Below are 15516 nucleotides of genomic sequence, written 5' to 3' on the forward strand. Positions count from 1 at the left end.
GCTTCAGTATTCACTACAGAAAAGCTTCTTAGTGATTGCAGAGGTGACTTACAGTGGACCAAAAAGCTTGAGCATAGAGAGTAACAGGATGTGCTGGAGCTTTTGGAAAGCATCAAGTTGGATCAGTCTCCGGGACCAGACAAGATATATCACAGGCTACTGTGGAAGGCAAGGGATGAGACAGCTTTGCATCATCAATGGGAACGGGAGAGGTTCCAGAGATTTGGAAGATTGCAGATGCTGTTCCTTTATTCAAGAAAGGGAGTAGGGATAGCCCAGGAAATTAGCCTAGAGTCTGACTTCAATGGTTGGTAAGTTGATGGAAAAGATCCTGAGAGGCAGGAGTTATGAACATTTGGAGAGGAATAATATAATTAGGAAAAGTCAGCATGGCTTTGTCAAAGGCAGGTTGTGCCTTACTAGCCTGATTAAAATTCCTTCCCCAACTAAACACTTTGAGGAAGGAATAGCAGTAGATGTAGTGTACATGGATTTCAGCAAAGCATTTGATAAGGTATCCCATGCAAGGGTTATTGGGAAAAGGAGGAAGCATGGGATCCAAAGGGATGTTGCTTTGTGGATCCAGAATTGGCTTGCCCACAGAAGGAAGGAGTAGTTGTAGACAGATCATAGGCTGTTGACCAGTGGAGTGCCTCAGGGATCTGTTCTGAGACCCCTACTCTTTGTGATTTTCATAAATGACCTGGATGAGGAAGTGGGGGGATGAGTTACTAAATTTGATAATGACACAAAGGTTGGGGGTGTTGTGGATAGTATGCAGGGCTGTCAGAGGTTACAGCAGGACATCCATAAGTTGCAAAATTGGGCTGAGAAATGGCATGTGGAGTTCAACCCAGATAAGTGTGAGGTGGTTCATTTTGGTAGGTCAAATATGATGACAGAATATAGTATTAATGGTAACACTTTTGGCAGTGTGGTTCAGAGGATCTTGGGGTCTGAGTCCAAAGGACACTCAAAGCTGCTGTGCAGGTCGACTCTGGTTTAGAAAGCATATGGTGTATTGGCCTACATTAATAATGGGATTGATTTTAGGAGTCAAGAGGTAATGTTGCAGCTGTACGGAACCCTGGTCAGACTCCACTTGGAGTACTGTGCTCAGTTCAGGTCGCCTCACTACAGGAAGGATGTGGAAACCATAGAAAGGGTGCAGAGGAGATTTACAAGGATGTTGCCTGGATTGGGGAGCATGCCTTATGAGAATAGGTTGAGTGAACTCAGCCTTTTCTTCATGAAGAGACCTGATAGATGAACAAGATGATGAGAGGCATTGATCATGTGGATAGTCAGAGGCTTTTTCGCAGGGCTTAAATAGCTAACGTGAGAGGGCACAGTTTTAAGGTGCTTTGAAGTAGGTACAGAGGAGATGTCAGGGAAATTTTTATGCAGAGAGTGGTGAGTGCATGGAATGGGATGCTGGCAACAGTGGTGGATGTTTTAAGATAGATACTTGGAACTTAGAAAAATAGAGGACAATTTCGGCACAGTATTAGTGTTAATTATAGTACATGACAGAAAGCAGAAGGTGGGAATAAGAGTCCCTTTCTGGGGTCAGAGAGTGTGGGGAAACTATATGGATTTTTTACCAGGATCCCACAATCTACATGAATAACTCGGATTAGTGAATTAAATGCTATAAATCTATGATTTGATAATAAGAGAAACTGAATGTGTTTGAGGAAGATGAATAGAGGGTTTAGGGGATATGTTCAGGGGTATTAAATTTCTATGTGTTATGCATTCAAAGATGTTTTTCTGCACATCAGTCTCTACTTATGTGCTGTTATACTGCCAAAAAAGGCATGAAATTAAAGAATTTATGATGTGGTGGGTTTGACTGATAAGAATGGATTAAGATAAATGGATCCATACCATAGAACATGCACCCGCTTGGTACAGGAGGTATCTAATAAAGTCATCACTAAGTGTATTTCTGTATATTTATGCTCCTAGACTGCCGTAGGCTATTCACTTTAAGGTTTTATGTGTTGTGTATTCAGAAATACTTTTCTACACACCACTATTGTGTGCCTTCAGATTTCTGTAAGTTCTTCCTGATGGTAGCAATTTTAACAAAGCATGACCTCAATGACGTGAGTCCTTAATAATGGACACTTCCTTTTCAGGCACCGCTTCTTGAATATATCCTAGATACTATTGTAGCTAGTGCTCATGAAGGTACTAACTCTCTGCAGCTTACTTCCATCCTGTGCAGTAACTTACTACCCTCACCGCATATCAGATGGTGATACAGCCAGTTAGAATACTCCACGTGGTATATCTGTACACTTTGCTTTTCTTGGACTCTGGTATAATTGCTGTCCTTTTGAAGTAGGTGGGAACTTGCTACTACAGCAATAAGAGATGGAAAATATCTTAAAATGCCCCCACCAGTTCGATGGCACAGGTTTTCAAAGTCCTATCAGGTACCCCATTGACACCTGTCATCTTGAAGATCAGCTTGATGTCAGCCTCTGAAACAGAAATCATAGGGTGCTGCAGGGATTCACATTGCTGTAGTCTTATTCCTCCTTTCAAAGCGAATATAAAAGATGTTGAGCTCATCTGGGAATGAAGCATCACTACTATTTATGATGTTAGTATTTGCTTTGTTGGAAGTAATGGCCAGCAGACCCTGCCAATGCTAGCTCTGAAGGCTAACTGGAAGGTGTTAGGTGAACACAAAGTACACTGCAGATGCTATGGTCAGATCAACATGTACAAACAAGCTGGATGAACCCAGCAGGTCGGGCAGCATCCATGGAAATAAGCAGCCAACATTTCCGGCAGAGACCCTTCGTCAGGAGTGAAGGGGGGGGGGGCAGCGGCCCTTTATGTATGTATGTATTTATCTATCTCTCTCTCTATCTATCTATCTATCTATCTATCTATCTATCTATCTATCTATCTATCTATCTATCTATCTATCTATCTATCTATCTATCTATCTATCTATCTATCTATCTATCTATCTATCTATCTATCTATCTATCTATCTATCTATCTATCTATCTATCTATCTATCTATCTATCTATCTATCTATCTATCTATCTATCTATCTATCTATCTATCTATCTATCTATCTATCTATCTATTTATTTATTAATTAAATTAGTTTTTCAAAACATCTTACAAATTAAAAACCCCAAATTCCAATGAGGAACATTAAAACAGTGCAAAATTAAGCATACAATAACAATATACTACAAAGGAAGAGAATTTAGCAAAAAAAAAAGCACCTGAATTAAAGACAAGTAAGCTTAGTGTCCTCCCCAAGCCCCACAACACAAGAAAAAACAACAGCAACTCCAGACCAACCACAACACAATATAGAGAGTATAAGTCAGGACAGCCAAACTCCCAGACTGTGAATACACTTAGCAACAGAGGGTAATAATGCCTTCTATCAGAGAAAAAAAGGAACTGAAAGCAAGGGACCGAAGAGAAAAAAACCCTAGTCAAGAGGAAGGTTATGAAAGTACTCGATAAAAGGTCCCCAGACCTTATGGAACTTTAGATCCGAATTGAGAACTGAATAATGAATTTTTTCGAGGTCCAAGCAGGCCATGATGTCGTTAAGCCATTGAGCATGAGTGGGCCGGGCAACATCTCTCCATCTGAGGAGGATCAAGCGTCTAGCCAGGAGAGAGGCAAAGGATAATATTCGGCATTTGGTCGGACTCAGACGTAAATCTGTCTCGCCCCAGAAACTGAACAAAGCAATTAAGGGGTTTGGTTCTAGGTGCTGATTCAGAATACACGATAATGTAGTGAAGACATCTTTCCAGAATTTCTCCAAGTTAGGACAGAACCAGTACATATGGATGAGAGAGGCCACGCCCCTCTTGCATTTATCACAGAGCGGACTAACGCTAGGGTAGAATCGAGTTAATTTAGATTTAGACAAATGAGCTCTATGAACAATCTTAAACTGTAAAAGGCAGTGGCGAGCACAAAGAGAGGTTGAGTTAACTGATTTGAGAACTGAATCCCAGCTCTCCTCAGATAAGGAGATATTTAAATCCTTCTCCCAGGCCATTTTGATTTTATCCACAGGGGCCCGTCGTAAGGCTGCTAGTTTATCTCGGATGATTGATATTAAGCCTTTACCTAGTGGATTCATGGAAAGAAATAAGTCCATAGCATTTTTTGCAGGCATTTCAGGAAAGTTAGGAATTAAAGGAGCAATAAAGTGTCGGATTTGGAGATATCTGAAAAAATGAGCATTGGGCAGATTGAACTTAACAGAGAGCTGCTGAAAAGAAGCGAAGCGATTATCAATGAAAAGATCTTCAAAACGTCTAATGCCCTTCCTATACCAAACCTGGAATGCTGAATCGTATGTAGTAGGTAAAAAAAGGTGATTATGAGCAACAGGGCTGGAAACGGAAAACCCCTGGAAACCATAGCATTTCCTGATCTGAGCCCATATACGCAATGTGTGTCTAACAAGAGGATTAGCTATTGATCTGGGCAGACTACTAGGGAGTGCAGAGCCAAGAAGTGCAGAGATAGATAATTCTTTAGTGGAGCTCAGCTCCATCGCCACCCAGTTAGGGCACTCGGGTTGGCCATGGAAGAAAGACCAGAAGGTAGCACAACGTATATTAGCTGCCCAATAATATAAACGAAAGTTAGGTAAAGCCATGCCACCCTCTTTTTTAGATTTTTGGAGATGGATTTTATTAACTCTAGTGCGCTTATTCTGCCACAGATATGACAAAATAATAGAGTCTAAGGAATCAAAAAAAGATTTAGGAATAAAAATTGGGATAGATTGAAATAGGTATAAAAATTTGGGGAGAACATACATTTTAACAACATTAATACGACCTATCAAAGACATAGATAGAGGTGACCATTGTACCAGACTCTGTTTTATAGCATATGAAAGATTGGCAAAGTTTTCACGAAAGAGATCTTTAAACTTCCTTGTGACTGTAATTCCAAGATAAGTAAATTGATTATGGACTACTTTAAAAGGGAGATCATGAAATGTTAGTTCTTGTGCTTCTTTATTAATTGGGAGAAGTTCATTCTTATGTAAATTAAGTTTATAGCCAGAGATCTGGCTAAACTGGTCAAGAAGTGAAAACATTGGAGGTAAGGATGTAGACGGATTTGAGCGAAAGAGTAATAAGTCATCAGCATAGAGAGAAACTTTATGCTCAACACCCCCTCTCCAAATCCCAGTCAATTCAGGGCAGTTTCGAAATGCTATCGCCAGAGGTTCCATAGCCAAATCAAAGAGAAAGGGACTTAAGGAGCATCCCTGGCGGGTGCCACGTTTGAGATTAAATACTTGGGATTTCTGAAAATTGGTTAAAACAGAAGCAGTAGGACACAGGTACAGCAATTGGATCCAAGAGATGAAACTTTGGCCAAGGTCAAATTTTTCTAAAACTGCAAAAAGGTAGTTCCACTCTATACGATCAAATGCTTTCTCCACATCGAGGGAAATAACACATTCAGGAATCCCAGTTGGAGGTGAGTATAAGATATTAAATAAACGCCGAATGTTAAAAAAAGGGAAACGGTTTTTAATAAAGCCTGTTTGGTCATCAGAGATAATGGAGGGAATGACGGTTTCTAATCTATGAGCCAAAACTTTAGCTAAGATCTTTACATCAACATTGAGCAGAGATCGGCCTATACGAGGAACACTCTGTTGGGTCTTTGCCCTTTTTTAAAAGAAGAATAATAGATGCCTCATTGAAAGAGGGTGGCAATTTGCCGTAATTAAACGAGTCAGATAATACTGAAAGTAACTGAGGAGAAAGAAGAGAAGAGAATGATTTATAAAATTCTACAGGGAACCCATCAGGTCCAGGAGATTTCCCTGAGGACAGTGCAGAAATTGCAGTAGATATTTCTTCTAGTGACATAGGCGCATTGAGTTTGGGTTTGAAATCAGATGAAAGTGAGGGGATATTCAGATTCTGTAAAAATTGATCAACAGAGATATTGTCATTCAGAGATTCAGAGGAATAAAGCCGAGAATAAAAATTTTTAAATGCGTCATTGATTTCTAAATGATCCGATGTAAAGTCTCTGTTCTCCTTCGGGATCTTTGTAATATGTTGTTTGGCTTTGGAACGCCTCAGCTGATTGGCTAGAAATTTACCAGACTTATCCCCATGAATGTAAAAGCGACTCTTGCTTTCGAGAAGTTGGTGTTCAACAGGTTGAGTAGACAGTAGATTAAATTTAGTTTGGAGTTCAACGCGCTTCTTGCATAATTCAGGGTTCTTAGTTTGGGCATATATTTGATCCAGTTCTTTAATCTAGTTAATGAGGTCTAATCGATCTGCACGGGATCTTCTGTTGAGATTTGCTGTGTAAGAGATTATTTGCCCCCTCAGATATGCTTTCATGGCATCCCAGACAATCTGGGATGGCACTTCAGGTGATGTATTAGTGTTAAAATAAAAGGTTATCTTGTAGCGGTGTGCTACACGCAGCGCTAAAATTACGACACGGAGTTGGTAACTGCAGTCGAAGGAAAAAAAACTTTATTCGAAATCTTCAGCCTCACTTTTAAGCCTCCCTCAACCTGCCCCCCATGGCGCAGAGGTTCCAAAGCTCTGTGCTCGCAAACCCCCGTAGGCTATCTAATTGTGAGTTGGTTCGGATGTGCCAGGAAATGGGTCGCCACATAACCCCCCACCCCCCCAGAACCGGCAATACACCCCCCAATGTTCACAGTCTGGGCCAGAACCTGCTTGGGAGGTTGACCTCTGCGCCGAGGTGCCAGAAACTCGGCCGGTTGCGCCAAGTCCACATGGGCCGGTTTGAGGCGGTCCACCGTGAAAACCTCCTCTTTCCCCCCAACGTCCAGCACGAATGTGGACCCGTTGTTCCGGAGCACCATAAACCGTATGGCCGCTGCAGCGGTGGCCGATGCCCGCCCCTTCGTACAAACACAAACTTATAATTCTGCAGGTCTTTGGGTATGCAGATCGGGTTCCGCCCGTGCTGTGAAGTGGGTATGGGGGCCAGGTTACCGAGCTTCTCGCGAAGTCTGCCCAGGACTGCTGCGGGATCTTCCTCTTGCCCCCTTGGGGCTGGTAGGAACTCCCCAGGGACGACCAGGGGCGCGCCGTACACCAACTCGGCCGACGAGGCATGCAGGTCGTCCTTGGGCGCTGTGCGGATGCCGAGTAGGACCCAGGGAAGCTCGTCCGCACAGTTGGCTCCTCGCAGGCGGGCCATGAGGGCCGACTTCAGGTGACGGTGGAAACGCTCCACTAGCCCGTTTGACTGTGGGTGGTAGGCAGTGGTGTGGTGCAGCTGAGTCCCCAGAAGGCTGTCCATAGCTGACCACAGGCTGGAGGTGAACTGGGCACCTCTGTCGGAGGTAATGTGGGCCAGTACACCAAAGCGAGATATCCAGGTGGCGATCAGGGCTCGGGCGCAAGATTCAGAGGTGGTGTCGGTGAGCGGGACCGCCTCTGGCCATCTTGTGAACCGGTCCACGATAGTCAGGAAGTAACGCGCTCCGCGCGACACTGGCAGGGGGCCCACGATATCCACATGAATGTGGTCGAAACGCCGGTGGGCGGGATGGAACTGCTGCGGTGGGGCTTTGGTGTGCCGCTGCACCTTGGCCGTCTGGCAGTGCATGCACGTTTTGGCCCATTCACTGACCTGTTTGCGGAGTCCGTGCCAAACGAACCTGCTGGAAACCATCCGGACGGTTGTCCGGATGGAGGGATGCGCCAAGTTATGAATGGAGTCGAAAACATGGTGCCGCCAGGCTGTCGGGACGACTGGACGGGGCTGGCCGGTGGCGACATCACAGAGTAGGGTCCTCTCACCCGGGCCCACGGGGAGGTCCTGGAGCTGCAAACTGGAGACTGCGGTTCTGTAACTCAGAATCTCCTCATCTGCCTGCTGTGCCTCTGCCAGTGCCTCAAAGTCTACCCCTTGGGAAAGGGCATGAACGGTAGGGCGAGAGAGCGCATCCGCCACGACATTGTCCTTACCCGAGACGTGCCGGACATCCGTCGTGTATTCAGAGATGTAGGACAGGTGGCGTTGCTGGCGGGACGACCAGGGGTCGGACGCTTTCGTAAACGCAAAGGTAAGTGGTTTGTGGTCCGTGAACGCGGTGAAGGGCCGACCTTCTAGGAAGTACCTGAAATGCCGGATTGCCAGGTAGAGCGCCAACAGTTCCCGGTCGAAAGCACTGTACTTGAGCTCGGGTGGTCGCAGGTGTTTGCTGAAAAACGCCAGGGGTTGCCAGCGACCTGCGATGAGCTGCTCCAGCACCCCACCGACTGCCGTGTTTGATGCGTCCACTGTGAGGGCGGTAGGGGCGTCCATTTTGGTATGTACTAGCATTGCGGCGTTCGCTAAAGCTTCCTTCGTTTGAACGAAAGCGGTGGCGGACTCCTCATCCCAGGTAATGTCCTTGCTCGGACCCGACATCAGGGCGAACAGGGGGCGCATGATCCGGGCAGCTGAAGGGAGGAAGCAGTGGTAGAAATTGACCATACCTACGAATTCCTGAAGGCCTTTGATCGTGGTGGGTCGGGGGAAACGGCAGACTGCATCTACCTTAGCGGGCAGAGGGGTTGCCCCGTCTTTAGTAATCCTGTGGCCCAGGAAGTCAATGGTATCGAGTCCGAACTGGCATTTGGCGGGGTTGATTGTAAGACCGTACTCACTCAGTCGGGCGCAGAGTTGACGGAGGTGGGACAGATGCTCCTGACGACTGCTGCTGGCTATGAGGATGTCGTCCAAATAGATGAACGCGAAGTCCAGGTCCCGTCCCACCGCGTCCATTAACCGCTGGAACGTCTGTGCGGCATTCTTCAGGCCGAACGGCATGCGGAGGAACTCGAAAAGGTCAAACGGGGTGATGAGAGCCGTTTTGGGGACGTCGTCAGGATGCATCGGGATTTGATGGTACCCTCGGACGAGGTCTACCTTGGAGAAGATCCGTGCGCCGTGCAGGTTTGCTGCAAAGTCCTGAATGTGCGGCACAGGGTAGCGGTCCGATGTTGTAGCCTCGTTCAGCCTGCGGTAGTCACCGCATGGTCTCCAGCCCCCCGTCGCTTTGGGCACCATGTGCAGGGGGGAGGCCCATGGGCTTTCGGACCGCCAGATGATCCCCAATTCCTCCATCCTCTTGAACTCCTCCTTCGCCAGTCGGAGCTTGTCCGGGGGAAGCCACCGAGGGCGGGCATGGAGGGGTGGTCCCTGGGTCGGGATGTACGCCGTGCCTGGGCATGGCCGCTGTGAACTGCAGTGCCAGAACCGATGGGAAATCCGCCAGGACCCTGGTGAAGTCGTTGTCGGACAGCGTGATGGAGCCGAGGTGAGGGGCTGGCAACTGGGCTGCACCCAGGGAGAACGTCTGAAAGGTCTCGGCGTGTACCAGTCTCTTCCTGGGCAGGTCGACCAGTAGGCTGTGAGCCCGCAAAAAATCCGCACCCAGAAGCGGTTGGGCTACGGCGGCCAGTGTGAAGTCCCACGTGAACTGGCTGGAGCCGAACTGTAGCTGCACCTGACGGGTGCCATAGGTTCTTACTGTGCTGCCATTCACGGCCCTCAGGGGGGGACCCGGTGCCCTGCTGTGGGTGTCGTAACTCGTCGGAGGTAAAACACTGATCTCAGCCCCAGTATCGACCAAAAACCGGCGTCCCGACCTTCTGTCCCACACATACAGGAGGCTATCCCGATGGCCAGCCGCCGTAGCCATCAGTGGCAGCTGGCCCTGGCGTTTCCCGGGAACTTGCAGGGCGGGCGACAACGGCGGGCTTCTGCGCCCCACCGCTGGTGGTAGAAGCACCAGTGTTCATTGGGCCGGGGGTTGGTGGACTCTGCGGCCGGGCCTGGTCTGGTTTGCTGCTGGGAGCGGGGCTGGGAGATCTGTGCGATGGATGCCCTGCTCACCTTCTTGGTGTTCCACAACAAGTCCGCCCGGGCTGCCACCTTCCGGGGGTCACTGACATCCGCGTCGGACAGCAGCAGGCGTATGTCCTCGGGCAGCTGCTTCAGGAATGCCTGCTCAAACATGAGGCAGGGTGTGTGTCCGTCGGCTAGAGACAACATCTCATTCATTAAAGCCGATGGAGGTCTGTCGCCCAAGCCATCCAGGTGCAGTAAACGGGCAGCCCGCTCGCGCCGTGAGAGTCCGAAAGTCCTGAGGAGCAGGGCTTTGAATTCCGTGTACTTGCCGTCTGCCGGGGGCGACTGTATGAACTCCGCGACCTGGGCCGCTGTGTCCTGGTCGAGGGAGCTCACCACGTAGTAATCCTGAGGTGATCCGGCGAACGTGGAATTGGGCTTCGGCTTGCTGGAACCATAGGTCCGGGCGCTGTGTCCAGAAACCCGGCAGTTTCAACGAAACCGCATGAACAGAGGCGGCGTCGGTCATTTCTGGTCCAAAAATCGTTTGGACCGTCGGGGTCACCCATTGTAGCGGTGTGCTACACGCAGCGCTAAAATTACGACACGGAGTCAGTAACTGCAGTCGAAGGAAAAAAAACTTTATTCGAAATCTTCAGCCTCACTTTTAAGCCTCCCTCAACCTGCCCCCCATGGCGCAGAGGCTCCAAAGCTCTGTGCTCGCAAACCCCCGTAGGCTATCTAATTGTGAGTCGGTTCGGATGTGCCAGGAAATGGGTCGCCACAATCTGATCCTTAATAAATTTTTAAAAATCATCATCCGATAGTAAAGTTGAATCAAACCGCCAGTGTTTATTCCTCTGAGGGAGACCAGGAAAGTTCAGAGAGAGAGTAATTGGGGCATGGTCAGAAATCAGTATACTCTGATAGTCACAAGAGTGGAATAAGTTGGTTATCGAGTAAGAAATAATCAATTCTAGTGAATGTATGGTGAACATGTAAGAAAAAAAGAATAATCTCTCTCCGTAGGATGGAGGAAATGCCATATATCAGAGATACCATAATTAGAGAGAAACGATTGGATAGCTAAGGCAGATTTAGTAGGTGGTCTAGTAACAAAGGACGATCGATCCAAATTAGGATCTAACCAACAATTGAAGTCACCCCCCAGTATAAGAGAGTATGAGTTTAAGTCTGGTAGTGAGGAAAAAAACCGTTCAAAAAAATTAACATCATCAAAATTGGGGGCATACAGGTTTGCTAGTGCAACTTTAGTGTTATATAGTTTGCCAGAAACAATAATAAAACGGCCATTTATATCAGATATTTTATTATGGAGTTCAAAAGGAATATTTGAGTTAATAAGAATGGAGACTCCCCTAGCTTTAGCGGTAAAGGATGAATGAAAATGCTGACCCGCCCACTTTGACAAAAGCCGGGAGTTATCAAAACAACAAATATGAGTTTCTTGAAGGAAAGCAATATCAGCTTTGAGTTGTTTGATATGTGAGAAGGCAGCGGCCCTTTAAAGAAGGTAGGGGGAGGGGGAAGGTGAAATACCAATCAGAGGAAAGATCAAAGGGTGGGGGAGGGATAACAGGGAGGGGATAGGCAGGAAAGGTGAAGGAGGAATGCAAGGGGAAAGCACTATGGGTAGTAGAAAGCAGCAGAATCATGAGAGAGGTGATAGGCAGCTAGGAGGCAAAGAGGAAGTGGGATGTGGGAAGGGAGAGGGAGGGAATTACTGGAAGTTGGAGAATTCGATGTTTGTACCAAGGGGCTGAAGACTACCAAGACAGTATATGAGGTATTGCTCCTCCAATCTGAGTTTGGCCTCATCTTGGCAGTAGAGGAGGCCATGTATGGACATATCCGAATGGGAATGAGAGGGAGAGTTGAAATGAGTGGCAACTGGGAGATCCTGTCTGTTGAGGCGGACGGAGTGGAGGTGCTTGATGAAGCGGTCCCCCAATCGGCGTCGGGTCTCACCGATGTAGAGGATGCCGCACCGGGAGCACCGGATGCAATAGATGACCCCAACAGACTCACAAATGAAGCGCTACCTCACCTGGAAGGACTGTTTGGGGCCCTGAATGGTGGTAAGAGAGGAGGTGTAGGGACTATTCACTGCAGCTGGGTCACCAGGATCTCCTTCCCACACCTGCAGTATCCAGTCCTGAGACTCTCAGACCCACAGTTCGCATAAAGTGGTTTAAACTGCAATTCAGTAAAGGCATAGAACTGTCAGGAGAGATAGTGAAGTTACAAACAAAATTATTTCATTAAGATTTAGGATTGGATTATCAGTGTGATTACAGTGAATGGTGACTTCAGCATTTCTAGTGGAGGCATGGCATAACATTTTGCGTAGCGTGTGCTGAAAAATGGTCAGCAGATAAGGAAGCAACTGATGAGTTCACTAAGTTAGCTTCTGATGAAAATTTAAGTCCCAAGCAGATCTACAATATGGAATAGGACTGCCATATTGACTCTCAAGTCAAGAGGATGCAGAATCATCAACAAGTTATAAAGCATCAAAAAAATCGTGGCATTAGTTGGGCTGTTTTAATGATGCAGGAACCCAATGGTGTAAATTGCTAGTAATCTGCAAAAAAACTATGTTCCAGAGCTTTCAAAAATATGATGCAGTTTCTAGTAGTTTACTGGCAGGCAAATAGAGGAACTTGTGGAAGAAATTAACATGAGAGATATGATTTATGGATTAGCTGATGCTTGGAAGTCAGAATAAGCATCAACATTGAAGAATGGATGGCATAGATTGTGGTCTGGTTTGATGTTCATCTGGTGAGGAAATTGAAAATAACTTCGAGAATTTAGGGTTTCAAAGCAAAAGCAGACTGTGTATGACCTGCTTTCCTATACTACAGATCTAAAAAATCGCACTGCAAATCATACTGAATGAAGGCTGGATGCAGATAACATCACAGTAGATGGATATAGTTGACAATGAATCGCCTGTTCATTATTATAATGATGCTGCAATCTTGCAGATGGTTGCATCCAGAGACAAAGGGCAACTGGGGAGAAAGTAATGATGAAAAAGATCAAGAGGTAGCAAAAGAATGTTCACTGATAGGTTAATTCAGCTGACAGGTGAACTGATAAAAGGTCTCGAGCAATGCAGTTTTATTACTAAACAAGAAATTATAAATGTGTACATGTTACAAGATAAACTAATTGAAGAAAAAGCAAACAGATTAGCTTGCAGGATACATTCAGAAAAATATAACAAAGTGTAAGACTCAGTGCAGTCAATTTCGGTTCACCCTGATGTGCTACCACAACCTTGAAGATGATCGGTCAGTTTCATACCACCAGCCATGAAGTTTTGTCTTTCAAGATAAAACACAAGACAATCCTGATGACAGCCACCTCCCACAACCACCCCCCACCGACTTTCAGACACGTAACTCTGCTTTTGTAGAATCCAACTCTTTACTTTGCAAGTGGCAATAACCAACTATCTGATGTAAGTAAATACGGATACCTTGTAAAGTATTTTGTCTATACTGTACTTCAGTAAATTTTACATGTTTTTCATTTATCATTTCTTTTTCTGTATTATCTGTGATCATCAAATGGGTTAAAGGTGTTTACTTATTTAATCCTAATCTAACCACTTGTGATTCAGTAAAAGCCAATAATCTGACACTGCACAGGTCCCAATCATTCCAGATTGGTGTAGCTCCAATTTGGAGGGATTCCTACAATTGATGTCACAAACAAAAATGTCTTTACCTGGTTGCTCCAGATGAGACTATTAGAGGATACTAAACATGGATGTTCCTCAGAGAGTTGAAGTGCATATCACATAACCAATGAAAGTTTACAACACTCTATTTACATAGAACATCGAAAACCTACAGCACAATACAGGCCCTTTGGCCCACAATGCTGTGCCAAACATGTACTAACTTTAGAAATTACCTAGGGTTACCCATACCCCTCTATTTTACTATGCTCCATGTACCTGTCCAGGAGTGTCTTAAAAGACCCTATCGTATCCACATCCACCACCGTCACCGGCAGCCCATTCCACACACTCACCACTCTCTGCGTAAGAAGCTTACCCCTTACATCTCCTCTGTACTTACTTCCAAGCACATTGAAATTGTGCCTTCTTGTGCTAGCCATTTCAGCCCTTGGGAAAAGCCTCTGACTATACATATGATGAATGTTTCTCATCATCTTATACACCTCTATCAGGTCACCTCTCATTCTCCATTGCCGCAAGGAGAAAAGGCCAAGTTCACTCAACCTATTCTTGTATCTTCTCTGCGCCCTTTCTATAGTTTCCATATCCTTCCGGTAATGACCAGAAATGAGCACAGTACTCATTTCAGTGGGATCTGACCAGGGTCCTATATAGTTGTAAAATTACCTCTTGACTTTACAATTTACACCTTGAAAAGCAAGATTTACAATTCTGGGTCAGCAGTAACTAACAAAGACTTATACAATTAATAAAGCGTCAAAACAGGAGCATATCTTCCCATATTAACCCATATCTTCCCTGAAATTGACAAATATAGGGACACAATTTTAAAGTTGGGCAAATAAAGCAATTAAAACTAACTAAAGGCTCTTATTGCTCTTCATTTAAGGAACCCACTGTGGTGGGTCACTGATACTTGTTAAGACAAATGCATCAAAACAAGATGTACTGCTACAAGCTTTTTATACTTCCAATTCAAAGATACAATGTTAAGAAATTGGAAAAGCAAATAAAGCTGCTCAGTTTCATATTGTGTTACAAGACTCAGGCAATTTGGTCATCCTCCAAAATGATGGCTGCCTTATGTGTTCCATCTACAACCACTAGTGGTCTCCTGACCGCACAAAGCAGTGATGACCAACTTCTGTCAATTACTGAAAAATCCCTACAAGAGGCAGATACAGGATCCAAGACTATAGCCAAAAAAATAATTTAACCACTCAGATTGTTCTATCTTTAAAAAGCTGGTTATATGCAAGCCCATTAATTGAATCAGCTCTAAAATAATTCTAACATACGTAAACACACACACACAACATAATTAATACAATGATTCTGTCTACTGACAATGAAAGAACAATTTATATTTTAGCTGCACTATGGCCTAAAGAATGGATTATTTCACTGCATGCAGTTTGGTGGGAAATGTACACTTCATGATACAAAGGTGCCTTTATTTGAGTTCTCCAGTTAAGAATGTTGCAGGATTCTACAGACAGCTCTGCTTAGGTCCCATTCAGGATGGGCAATGGGGTTTACTACCCTCTCATGCCAGTATGGCTTGCTTCTCCTCAGGGGTCTCCTCCAGCAGCTGAACAAGCAGTTCGTAGACAGGTTTGCAGACTTTGGCATAGCCCATCCGGGTGAGGTGCAAATAATCAAACATGTCATGGTGGGAGATGGTGCCATCTGAATGCACAAAGTCAATGTCAACATTCAAGAACTGCATTTTGGAGAACTTCATCAGTGATCTCTTCAGCAACGTGTTGACCTGTGCATTCTTCTCCCGCAGTGGGTTGGGCTTCTCTCCACGAGGCAGCAGACTCTGACAGAGGGTATCACAACAGGCAGGAGTTTAGAAAGTACATAGACTGTTTGCACTTGCACAGTTTATCCAAGGCAGAAG

General features: G+C 45.6%; 1 protein-coding gene across 3 annotated transcripts in view; it reads right to left on the bottom strand.

The window, feature by feature from the left end:
* Nucleotides 1-13006: 13006 nt before the first annotated feature.
* LOC132385329 (platelet-activating factor acetylhydrolase IB subunit alpha2-like) overlaps nucleotides 13007-15516 on the bottom strand; it is a 76934-nt gene continuing 74424 nt past the window's right edge. For all 3 annotated transcript variants that reach the window (XM_059957348.1, XM_059957350.1, XM_059957349.1), the window contains exon 6: nucleotides 13007-15435. In XM_059957348.1, coding sequence (XP_059813331.1) covers nucleotides 15157-15435 — 279 coding nt within the window. In that variant the 3' untranslated portion in view covers nucleotides 13007-15156. The remainder of the gene's footprint in view (nucleotides 15436-15516) is intronic.

The sequence above is a fragment of the Hypanus sabinus genome, chromosome Y, assembly GCF_030144855.1.
Source record: "Hypanus sabinus isolate sHypSab1 chromosome Y, sHypSab1.hap1, whole genome shotgun sequence".
In the NCBI taxonomy this organism is placed as follows: Eukaryota; Metazoa; Chordata; class Chondrichthyes; order Myliobatiformes; family Dasyatidae; genus Hypanus; species Hypanus sabinus.